This window comes from Dromiciops gliroides, chromosome 5 (genome assembly GCF_019393635.1).
Source record: "Dromiciops gliroides isolate mDroGli1 chromosome 5, mDroGli1.pri, whole genome shotgun sequence".
Taxonomy (NCBI): Eukaryota; Metazoa; Chordata; class Mammalia; order Microbiotheria; family Microbiotheriidae; genus Dromiciops; species Dromiciops gliroides.
In genome coordinates this window covers 215,720,095-215,732,936 of record NC_057865.1, presented here as the reverse complement: position 1 = coordinate 215,732,936, position 12,842 = coordinate 215,720,095, and the positions used below count along the sequence as shown (strand labels likewise).

The 12,842-nt window shown below is 37.9% G+C and overlaps 1 protein-coding gene across 6 annotated transcripts in view; it reads right to left on the bottom strand.

The window, feature by feature from the left end:
• Positions 1-12,842, bottom strand: part of SPATS2 (spermatogenesis associated serine rich 2) — a 153,130-nt gene that overhangs the window by 68,080 nt on the left and 72,208 nt on the right. For 5 of the 6 annotated variants that reach the window (XM_043968368.1, XM_043968369.1, XM_043968367.1 and 2 more), the window contains one exon: positions 3,639-3,718. In XM_043968368.1, coding sequence (XP_043824303.1) covers positions 3,639-3,718 — 80 coding nt within the window. Of the gene's footprint in view, positions 1-3,638; positions 3,719-5,157; positions 5,177-12,842 lie in introns of those variants that run through there. The other variant, XM_043968371.1, reaches the window with a different exon arrangement.

The window sequence follows — 12,842 nt, the reverse complement described above, 5'->3', positions numbered from 1 at the left end:
TATGGAATACTGTATATGCTTGCAGACAGAATTGTGGCGGGGGGGGGGGGGGCGGGCAGTGCTGAACTGCCTTTTTTGGATTTCTTTTAAAATCTGTTGCAAAGAATGGCTCCAAAGGGAAGGAGGACTGGAAGGAACATCTATTAAACAAAAATGATTTTAAAAACAAAAGACAGCAATAAAATGATATTTTAAAAGACAACCCAGGGGGCAGCTAGGTGGCACAGTGGATAAAGCACTGGCTCAGGATTCAGGAGTACCTGAGCTCAAATCGGGCCTCAGACACTTGACACTTACTAGCTGTGTGACCCTGGGCAAGTCACTTAACCCCCATTGCCCCGCAAAAAAAAAAAAAAAAAAAGGAAAAATGTATAAAAGACAACCTGAGTTTGTAGTGGATGCTAACACATTAGGGTGACTTCTAGAGGCATTCAGTAGTATAACAGAAAAAAGGAAGATAGATGGGAGAGGTAACCCAGGGTTGAGTATTGATTGGTAGGGCATAAGTTGAAATGGCCCCTATATAAAGAATATATAGACAGAAACACTTAGGTGAAAGAAGGCAGAAAAGAAAGAGCTATTAGGACAGAAGACAATCAAGACAAAAAAAAGTAACATGATTAAGGCAAAGGGAAAAATGGAAAAATAAGAGACTATGACCAGAAAAGGAGAATTTCAGAGTTCAAGATGATAAAAATGGCACAGTTATTGGGAATAGTAAGATCTGAAGTATGATCATTCATTTGGATGGTTAAGGTAGAGTGAAGATGTAGGTCACTGGAGTTCAAAGGGTTGATGAATTAGAAGATGAGGATGCTTAAGGGGACATAAATATGTATATTAAAGTTCTAAAATATGAGGTGAGAGGAAGACTATGAGTCAGGAACCTCTCACCTAGATTACTCCAAAGCCTCAAGGCTTTCATCACTCCAATCCATCCTATACACAGTCAAAGAAATATTCCTTAATCACAGATCTGATCATGTGATCCCTCTAATTTAATCAACTCCAGGGGCTTGTGATCACCTACAGAATAAAATATAAACTCTTGTTTTTAGCTTTTAATGCCCTGCTGACTGAATTTTGCCCCAAGCTATCTTCTTTCCCACTTTCCTGGACATTGCTCCACCTCTGTTCTCTGCAATTTAGCCAAACTGGTCTTCTTTCTGTTCTTCATATACAATATTCCGTCTCCAGATTCCATGAATTTGCACTGGCCATTCCCCTGTACCTGGAATACATACCCTCCTTACCTCCAACTCCTAGAATCCTTCTCTTCCTTTAAGATGCAGCTCAAGTACCATCTTTTGCAAAGTCTTTCCTGCTACTCACTCCCATATCTCCTAAACTACCTAGAATTTAACTAACTTGTATATATTTGCATTTATTCACTTCAAATTTATGATGTATATACTTAATTATGAACTTGTTGCTTCCACAAATAGAATGTAACATCTGCCTTGTTGATTCACATCAAGACATAGCTTAAGTACTACCTTGTATATGAAGCCTTTCCAGATCCCCCTGCTAGTGTTCTCCCCTCTAACTACTTTGTATTTATTCCCTTTATATTTATTCTATATATACTATAGAATATTCTCTCTACATATATGTACTTGTCTCCCTAGATATGATATAAACTCCTTGAGATTAGGGATTGTTTCTTTCTTAGGCAGCTGTTGGTGCTGTGGAGAAAGCACTGGACCTGGGTGGAGTCAGAAAGACCTAAGTGAATTCAAATCCAGCCTAAAAAACTTCCTACATGTGTGAACCTGGGCATGTCATTTAACCTCTGTTTAACTCAGTTTCCTCATCTATAAAATGAGGATAATAATAGTATCTACCTCCCGGGGTTGTCGTGAGGATCAAATGAGATAATATTTGTAAAGGCCTTAGCATGGTATCTGGCACATAGTAAATGCTATAAAAATGTTAGCTATTATTATTTCATTGTATTTCTATTTCTAGTACCTCATACAATGCCTGAAACATCTGCTTCTGTTGTTGTTCAGTTGTATCCAACTCTGTGGCCCCATTTAGGATTTTCTTGGCAGAAATACTGAAGTGGTTTTTGCCATTTCCTTTTCTGGCTCATTTTACAGATGAGGAAACTGAGGCAAACAGTTAAATGACTTGCCCAGGATTTGAACTCAGAAAGATCAATCTTCCTGACTCCAGGTCCAGCACTCTAGCCATTGTGCCACCTAACTGCCCTGCTTGCAACACAGTGATTTATAAATGGTTATTGATTGGACACATATAAATTCTCATTCTTTTTTTTTTTTTATTTTAGTGAGGCAATTGGGGTTAAGTGACTTGCCCAGGGTCACACAGCTAGTAAGTGTTAAAGTGTCTGAGGCCGGATTTGAACTCAGGTACTCCTGACTCCAGGGCCGGTGCTCTATCCACTGCACCACCTAGCTGCCCCTTCTCATTCTTTTTCATTTTTGCAGGGCAATGAGGGTTAAGTGACTTGCCCAGGGTCACACAGCTGGTAAGTGTCAAGTGTCTCAGGTCGGATTTGAACTCAGGTCTTCCTGAATCCAGGGCTGGTGCTTTATCTACTGCGCCACCTACCTGCCCCCCTAAATTCTCATTCTTGGATCCAAAAAAATGACCATGTCTAGATAGCAGTTTATAACAAAAATTCAGGTAATTTTAGTGCACTATAAGGTCAATATGAGTCAATAGTGTGATGTGTCAGAGAAAAAAAATCTAATATAATCTTAGGCACATTCAGTGAGGTATCAATGCCTAGGGTAGTGATAATCCCACTGTACTCCGCCCCATAAGACCACATATGGTATACTATGTTCAGTTTTGGAAGCCACATTCCAGAAAGGATGTCAACTATGGTGGTAAAAGGTCTCATGCCATATGAGAATTGGGTAAGCATGTGTATGTTTAGCCTGTAGACTATTTGGGGAACATCTGTCTTCAAAAATTTTTAAATTTGTTACATGAAAGAGGGAATATATTTCTTTTGAAACAACGGGTGGAAGGTGTAAGTAAATTTTGGATAGATATAAAGTTGAATGGGCTGTCTGGGGAGGTGATAAGCCCCTCCTTACTCAGATTTTCAAACAAAATTCAAATACTCATCATATATGCTATATGCAGGTAAGGGTTGGACTAAAGGACCTTTGGGATCCCTTCTAATTCTGAGACTGTGTGATTCTGAATATATTTAAGGATATGTCTTTCAGTGCCTTTGGTTCCCTAAGGCAAGAGATCATTAATAGAACTTCTCAGCATCTCTGATGAATGTGAATCCCCTTCAGAAAGATCCTTTAATCTGTCACTGTCAACTCCCCAACAGTCACGTTGCAAAAAACTAACACCACCAATCATCCCATGCCTTACACTAAGATTTCATCCATGTTCCATAACACCCTACACCTACAATCAGTCAGGACCTGGTTTCCAAACACATTTAAACTATCAATTACTGGCATTGGCAATTTCCTTGAAAGATTGAGAGGTATTCAATAATGTGAACCCTCTCTAACTCCAGAACACAGTTGCTACCCTTTCAGAGTGTAATTAAACTGATTGGTACATAGTGAAACTTTGTTTAATGCATAAACATTTCCTTCTATTTGCTCAGCTAAAGGTACTTAAGTTTACTACCCTCTTACCTTCTCTTTCATGTTCTCAAAAGTTCCTCCCTGGGCCAGCACAGTATTGGACTGCAAATCAAAAATGAATCCTGATGGATCTGTAAGAATGAGAAAAGGAAAATGCATTAGGCCAGCAGATAGCATAGTGGATAGAGTGCTAGACCAGGAGTAACACCTGAATTCAAACCCAACCTCAGGAATTTGTCAGCTATGTGACCCTGGTTTTGTCACTTAACCTCTATCTAACTCAATTTCCTCATCTGTAAAATGGAGATAATAATCACACCTAACTCCCCACGTGATAATGAGGATCAAATGAAAAATGTGTAAAGTGGTTTGCAAACATAAATGCTATTTTTGTTTTTGATATTATTATCAATCAACATGAACAGCAGTTATTTGGTAGACCTCCAAAAAAGACAAGTTAAGACTAACTATTTTTGAGCAAAATAAAACTTGAACGATTTATATAATAACTAATGATAATGCAAAAGAAAACAACATTTAAAGTCTTCAGAATCTGTGAAACAATGCCTCTGACCTGAGGAATGAGGTGTATATTTTTAGATACAGCCAATGTATTTGTTTTGCTTGCTTTTGCTTAATTTGTTATGAAGAAGGGTTCTATGGAGCACAGGAGAAGGAAGAGTCAATGAGAATTGATAGTGACAAAAAAAGAAAAAAGCACTAGTAAAGTACTTAAAAGAAAAAAAACAGCTACTTTTCTGTTAAAATAGACAAATCATTTTAAAATCTGCATTAAGTTCTTAAAACTACTAAGCAGTTAATGCTGGCTGCACTCAGGAATAAACCTATACAATTTGATTACAAAAGGAATATTCCTGGCTTGTTGAGAAATATTAAATATGATATCTAAATCAGTTTGTTAGATTTTTTTGTCCTGTGTCCAGAAATCTGTACTAATTTTATCTGTCTGACTAGAACAGATGCTCCAATATAATCTTGTCAAATTTTAATGTGGCAAACAAATAATTTTTCAATAGAAATGCAATGGAAATAATGTAGACTCAGTTCAAAGGCATAATTATAAGATAGTTGAGTACTAAGAAAAACAATTCACACATTAAAAACTGGGTTGCTAAGATTACTCAGAATTTGGTTTAGTAATTAGGTTGTTTCCATCATTTAATAATCCAACACATTTTATTTCCAATCTAATGATTTTTATTGTAAAGTTCTTTATTAGAGGATCTTAACACATCAAAAATGTGTGCTTTTTATTTTTTTGTTTGTTTTTTGGTTTTTTTTTTTTTTGCAGGGCAATGGGGGTTAAGTGACTTGCCCAGGGTCACTCAGCTAGTGTCAAGTGTCTGAGGCCGGATTTGAACTCAGGTACTCCTGAATCCAGGACTGGTGCTTTATCCACTGCACCACCTAGCTGCCCCAATGTGTGCTTTTTAAAAGTTAGACTTGGTACTAAAAGTAAACATACTTTCCTAGATTCAATAAACATTTTAATATATTAATATTTTTCAACGATTAATAGCAAACATCAAGTAAACAAACATTAGACTACCCTTTTTTCTTGTCTCTTAATTATTGTTCTTCCTCTCATTTTTCTTCATTGAAATTTTTTCCTCTCTGTCCTGAAATTAAGGTGGTTAAAGAACCATGGAATTGGAAAAGACAGAGGTCATCTGGTCCAACTCTTACCCAAATCATGAATCCCATCTTCATTGTTCCTAACAAGTAGTAATATAACCTCCACTTAAACATCCTCCATCACAGGTGAATCACTAATGCTCAAAGCAGCCCAGTCAACTTTTGGACAGTTGATTTTTAGGAAGTTTTTCTATACTTTGAACCACAATGTTTTTGCTTGTAACTTCCATTCTGACTTCTGAGACTGAACAGAATGTCTATAATCTACTTGGCAACAATTCAAATATGTGTCCCCACTAAGTCTTTTCTTTTTCAGGTTAAAAGTTCCTTAAAAGCACCTTGGCCTTCTGCTTCTCTCCCTCAGTGTGCTATTTTAATGTTCTGAGCAATCACTTTTATGTTGATTACTTCCTGATATGTATCCTCAGTCCTGTTATTTCACCGATACTTCAGTAGCATTGGACAAATCCAGTGAAATGCATGACTATCAAACTGAACTCAATGATTTTGTTCCCTTTTGCTCTCCTCATCACCTGAAGCCCAGATACAAAAGTCATCTTCAACTCATCTGTCTCTTTCATTGATTTTTATTTCCTAATCATCCCTCACTCCCACTGAAACTACTCTCATTCAGGCCCTTAACACCTGAACTGTAACTGGTTGTCCTATGTCAAGTCCACATCACTGGTTGCCTCATCTTCTTAAAACATGACTCTGAACATATCAAAAAGCTTAGGCTCCCAAATGCTGAGAGGAGAAAGTTAGAATTTCTTCGCCAGGCATTTAATACTCAATTTACCTTTCCAAACTTATCTCCTGGAATGTTTCAAAATGTCCTTTTTATAAGTAGTGCTTCCTTAGTCCTCCAAATCTACCCACCAGTTAACTGACTCGCTTTCATCTTAAAACTTGTCCTTTTCTAGTCGATACTTGACTTCCTCCTGATGACGCAGCCTCCTCAGTTACACTTTCATCCATACCCTCTGACTCAGTAGTTGTGTTGGGGGATTCAGAACACTTCTTTCTACCCACTCTTACTTAAAGACCCTCTTTCTTCCATCATCACTCCCAAACTCCTTCTCCTTAGAGGTTCATTCACTCTGAATTTATCACAAAATCAAGATTCTGGTAACTGTTGTCTATTAACCCCCTGGACACTCTTTCTCAATGAGTTCAGTAACTGGCTTAGTTTCTTTCAGCCCCAACTCCAACCCTCATACTAGGGAACTTCAACACCCATACTTATATTACTTCCTCAGACTCCTCAAATCTACTTAATTTCCAGGACCTATTCCTCCATTTTACCTAAGCTCCACAGAGATAGTCATTGCCTATACTCACAAGTATTCCACTCTCACATCCATGAACTATGAAATTCCTTTAACTGATCATGATCTTTTATTATTCTATCTCTCCATATGCCTCACAACTCCTAATCCAGTGATTCAGCCTCACCATGACTTCTAATCCCTACACCCTTCATTCAATTCTTTTTTTTTTTTTTTTAGTGAGGCAATTGGGGTTAAGTGACTTGCCCAGGGTCACACAGCTAGTAAGTGTTAAGTGTCTGAGGTCAGATTTGAACCCAGGTACTCCTGACTCCAGGGCCGGTGCTCTATCCACTGCGCCACCAACTGCTCCCATTCAATTCTTTAACAGACCATTAGCCCTATACTAATTAAACTCTCCTTCCTTACCTATCTTGCCCCTTTGGTGAACTAGTTCAACTCTATTCTTTTTTTTTTTTTTTTTTTTAGGCAATGGGGGTTAAGTGACTTGCCCACGGTCACACAGCTAGTAAGTGTCAAGTGTCTGAGGCCGGATTTGAACTCAGGTACTCCTGAATCCAGGGCCGGTGCTTTAACCACTGCGCCATCTAGCTGCCCCAACTCTATTCTTTTTTATAGTCATATACCTTCTCCCTTTTATCCTATCACTGATCATGCCTTGTCCAACCTTTGATGACTCCTTCTATTTGCTGCCCCCCAACGCTGCTAAAGAAGCTGGAGAAAACCATGATGACTGGGTCCATTACAAATCTGTTACAAATTCTCAACTTGTTTGCTACTGTAGCAAGGCAATTCTTTTATACTTCTATAATCTAGTCACTATCCCACTCACCACACAAGCCATTTCAAATCTTGACTATGATACCTCTCTACACTTTGAGCTAAAAACTTTGCTTCATACTTCAAAGAAAAAAACTGAGGCCAATCTCAGAGAGCTCCCTCTTTCCTCCTTCTCACTCAGATGTCTTCTTTCACTATCTCCTCTTACACCCCCACCTCACATGCCTTTCTCCTTGCCAAGGCAAACACTTCTTCATATGTTATTGATCCCATTCCATGGTCTCTAGAAGATTCTCCACCTTATAATCTCTACTCTCCCACTAATGTTCAAGGACCTCTCTCCTGGCTACTTTACTGCTGCCTACAAACATGCCAAATGTCTCCACCATACTGTAAAAATTTTCACTTAACCTGACCATCACCAATAGTTACTGTCCTAGATCTCTTTCCTCCTTTTTATGGCTAAACTTGAGAGAGTTGTCTACCATCAGTGCTTCTACTTCCTTTTCTCCTACTTTCTTCTAAACCCTCTGCAGTCTTGCTTCCACCCTCATCATTCAAATGAAACTACTCTCTCCAAAGTTACTAATGATCTCTTTATGGCCTTTTCTTAATCTCCAACATTCTTGACTTCTCCACAGTCTTTGACATTGTTTATCACCTTTCTCTCCTGGATATTGTCTCCCAGGTTTTCATGACATTTCTCTCTGATTCTCTTCTTACCTTTCTGAGCACTCCTCAGGTTTTGTTGTTTTGGTTTTTTTCCCTGAATCTTGCTCCAAGTCATGCTAATTATAAGTGTTCCCAAGGGTCTGTCTTGGGTCCTCTTCTTTTTTCCCCTCTACATTATCTTGCTGGGTGATTTCATCATCTCCCATGAACTCAATTCTCATCTCTACAAAGATGATTCTCAGATCCATTTATCCAGTCCTACCCTCCTTCCTCACCTCCCATTCTAGAATCAGATACTGCTTATTATACAACTCAAACAGGATGTCCCAGGATATTACAAAGACCCAGCATGTTTACAACAGAACTCATTATGCTTTATTCAAACCCTTCCTTCTTCCAAATTTACCTATTATTTATTGTTAAGGGTACCACCATCCTCCCAGGTGCCCAAGCTCACAAAATCAGGGTCATCCCTGACTCAAACTTATTCCATACATGTAGATTGGCATGTCTCATAGTTCATATATTGACAACATCTCTCATATATATTCACTTCACTCTATTCTCTTGATAGAAACCCTAACTACTTTATGTCTGGACTATCACAAAAACCTTACAGTTGGTTTATTTGCCTTAAGTCTCTCCCTATCCCAGTCCAACCACCACTGAACTGCCAAAGTGATCTTCCTAAAAATGCAGGTCTGACCAAGTCATACCCCCACTCAATAAACTCCAGATGCTCCCTATTATGTCCTAGATCAAATATAAAATGTTTGGCTTATAGAATCCTTTACAACCTGGTCCCTTCTGGCCTTTCTAGTCTTCTTACAATTCACTCCTCCCTCCACATATTCTATGATCCAGTAACATTGACTTCCTTGCTTTTCCAAGAAATTGCATCTCCTGAATCTATGTCTTTTCATTTGCTTTCTTCATGCTTACAATGCCCTCCCTCCTCACCTCCACCTTCTGTTTTCCTTTAAGACTCAGCTTAGGTTACAGCTGGGTGGTGCAGTGGATAAAGCACTGGCCTTGGATTCAGGAGGACCTGAGTTCAAACACTTGACACTTACTAGCTGTGTGACCCTGGGCAAGTCACTTAACCCTCATTGCCTAGCCCCCCCCCCCAAAAGACTCAGTATAAATTCCACTTTTTACAACAGATCTTTCCTAGTTTCCTGCCTTCCTCCCCTCCACCCACCACTGCTAGTGCCTTCCCTCTGAAATTACCTTCTATTTAGGGCAGCTAGGTGGTAGAGTGGATAGAGCACTGGCCCTGAAGTTGGGAGGACCTGAGTTCAAAATCTGAACTCAGACACTTACTAGCTATGTGACCCTGGGCAAGTCACTTAACCCCAATTGCCTTAAACATACAGGGCCATCCCCAGTCGTCCTAATAACATATCTTGCCACTGGACCCTGATGGCTCTGGAGGAAAAAGTGAGGCTGGTAACTTTCCATAGTCCTTCCTTACTTAAATCCAATTCAGTGCAAGTCATGACTTCTGTCATGGTCCTCTTCAAGAATGAAGGACAAACACTAACCTCCTTCCATTTACCCTGTCATATATCTTACATATATCTTATATTGTCTCCCCTATTTGAATATGAGCTCCTAGAGGGCAGAGATCATTTTTTACCTTTCCTATTCTCCTCAATGCTTAGCACAACGCTTGGCACATAGTAGGTACTTAAAGTTTATTGACTGATGAACCCTCAGATTTGCCACACAGATTTACCTACCATGCAATGAATATGACTTGTTCCTTTCTATCTCCACACCTAATGCCTTCCCTACTCTTCACCTAACCAAACCTTTCTCTCCTTCAAGCCTCAGCTCAATGCCCACATCTCCCAAAAGTCATCTTTAATCATTTCAGTCCACTGTAATCTCTCCTCTCTAAATCACTCACCTAGATTCACTGATACTTTTATGGATTGTTGATATCTTTGGCAGTGAGCGAGCATTTTATCTTTTTTGCTTCTGTTCTTTTCCGTCAAGGAGAACTAGCGATATCAGAACAAATCAATCAATAAATATTTATTAAGTACTTACTATATGCCAAGCTAAGTGCCAGGGATACAAAGAAAACAGGGAAAAAATGGATACAAGGGAGTGACAGCCAAGATAAGGAAACAGTAAAAAGAGCATCTAGTTACCCTCTTGATGAATTCATGTCACTTGAACCAAATGAATTACATTCTCATGTACTGAAAATGTGATTTTTGTACCACTATGGAAAACTGTGAAAAACAGGAGAGGTACCTCACCAGATTGGAGAAGAAGGGTAAAAGTACTCATTTTAAAAAAATGCAAGTGAAAGTAGTCTGGAAACTATAGGTCAATGATTTTGACTTCAATTCCTAGGAAAATTCTGGAACAGATCATTAAAGAGATGGCTAGTGAACATCTAGAAAGGAAAGCAGTGATTACTAAAACCTAGCATGGTCATCAATATCAGATCATACCAGACTAACCTTGCTAGATTTTAAGTTCCTGAAGGTCAATGGCTGTTTCAGTGCAGTGCCTGGCACATAGCAGGTACTTAAATTCTTGTTGATTGATTAAATTATTTTCTTCCCTAAATCTCTTCTTTAGGTCAAATATCTCCAGCTTCTGCAACTGACCCTCATGTGACATGGTTTCAAACCCTCCATCATCTTCAATGTCATTCTCAGGATTCTCTCTAACTTTGTCAACATCTGTCTTAAACTGTGGTGACCAATAATCCCAAATCTCTAAATGAGGTCTAACGAAGTACTATATCCCTTGTTAATTCTTGGAAACGATGCAACTCCAATGCAGTCCAAGATTGGCTGCCACATCATACTGCTGAGTCCTATTACAATCCACTAAAACACCCAGAGCAAATACTGGAATAAGGGCTTCAAAGCAGTGCTTTTCTATCCTCCCCCTCCCCTCAAAAAATTATAACCAGCAAACAACAAGCACGGTGGTATTTTGTATCCTCTATACTTTTCAGTCAACTGTATATCTATAAAATTAAGGGCTGCTCTAAAATATCACATTAAATAGTTTGCTTATCTGTTCCTTACTTGTTCTCTTGCTGAGCATGCAGATTATTCCCATAAAAATTCTGTAGAAATGGAAAAGTAGGCATAGAAGTCAAAAGTTATTAATATTCATTTGTTCACCCTTTTTGGCAATAAAAAAGTCTCAGGTTTTTTTTGAGCCTTTGGTATCTTCTTCCCTTTCACATAGCTTGAAATTTGATTCCTTATGTCCTCTTAGATAAAAATCTGAATACCACAAGGACTAGTGTGTATTATTTCTTCCACTAAATCACAGTTATAGAACATTTTCTAACTTTATGATGCTATGTATATAGTAGGGACTTATTTTCTTTGAAAACAGAAATATCAACATTATAGCATACCTTAAATCAATAGATATGTTACAACTGCTCATCAACCTGTGACCTTTTCGGCAAAACAAATGTGATTTTTGTCATACCTGTATGCTCACTAAATTTAACATTACCAGAAACTGAAAATTATTTAAGTGTCACTATGGCACTAGAATTATTAACACATGAAATGAGCCTTACTTTCTACTTTACAACATCTATATAACCCCATGTACCTGAACTTAGCTATTTCTCAAACAGATTTGTTAAGATGAAGATTTCAACTGCTCTACAAGTGTAAAGACAGGGCTATTTTAGAACTTACTAACATAAAACAAACCTCTAGGATATCAACAGTTTATTCTTTTCTTTCTTGGAAGCCAATCAGAATTTTTCTCTTTAAAAGTAAATCTTGTGAAATGGATTAAAATTTGGGGTCAAGAATGATTATCTCTCGGGATCCAACTCCCTGATTAGAATTTAAGCAAAGCAAGAACATTTCCAAAACTATTCAAAGGGGAAACTTGGGAGGTGGGGTTTAAAAAGTATGCAATTTTTTATTACTTATACAGATTTCTTTGCAAGTGTCGTGGATATCTCTCATTCCTTTACAAAACTCCAAATCTGATGCTTGTAGTGATGGCCTGAGGTTCCTAAAGGTTATACACGGGCAATACAAGTTCTAGTAACTCCTTTATCAAATTTAAAAGGCTTGAAAAATATGTCATCTGAGGACCAGTCTAATTAAGATGAGAAAGTTGGCCATCAGGTGATGAATTTTTTTAGCCAAAGAAAACTCATAACAAGTATTTTACTAAATTAAGTAAGAGACTTTTGATTTGGATTAATGAAGGAAACATCCCAAACAAAACAATCATCAATTCTTGGAGTCTTTAAAGTAAAATATATTGGAAGTACTAAAGTTATGTTTTTCATTAAAGACTTTCATTGCTGGATACATTACTTCACTCCTTCATTCTGTGTTTTTTAAGTATGTTTGTGTTGTTATGGAAAAGACTGATAAATTGAAGAATTTAGAAGTTTAAATGCTCAAATTGTGACAACATGGCAGGGTAAAGACTGGGAAAAAAAACGAAGAGATTATTCCATGCCGAGAGAAACCACTTCCCAATTACCAATCAACTATGAATTAATTGAGATTTAATCTTTTATAATATTGTCAGTTTTGAGACTACCATTCAACTGAAAAATTAGAGTCATAAAATCAGAGTAGAATAAGTATGAAGCATCTAGACTTGAGCAAGAATTCTTAACGTTTTTTGTGTCATGGACCTCTGGTAATCTGGTGAAGCTCCTCTCAGAATAATGCAGGGTTTTTTAAATAATGCAGTTTTGAAATACAGTTATAAAAATATTTTTCCTGTCCACATTCACAGGTCCCCTGAAATCTGTATATGGATGCCCAGCCTTAGAACCTCTGATTTAGAGGCTCAAATAATAGAAATTGAAAGAATCCACTGATCACCTCCT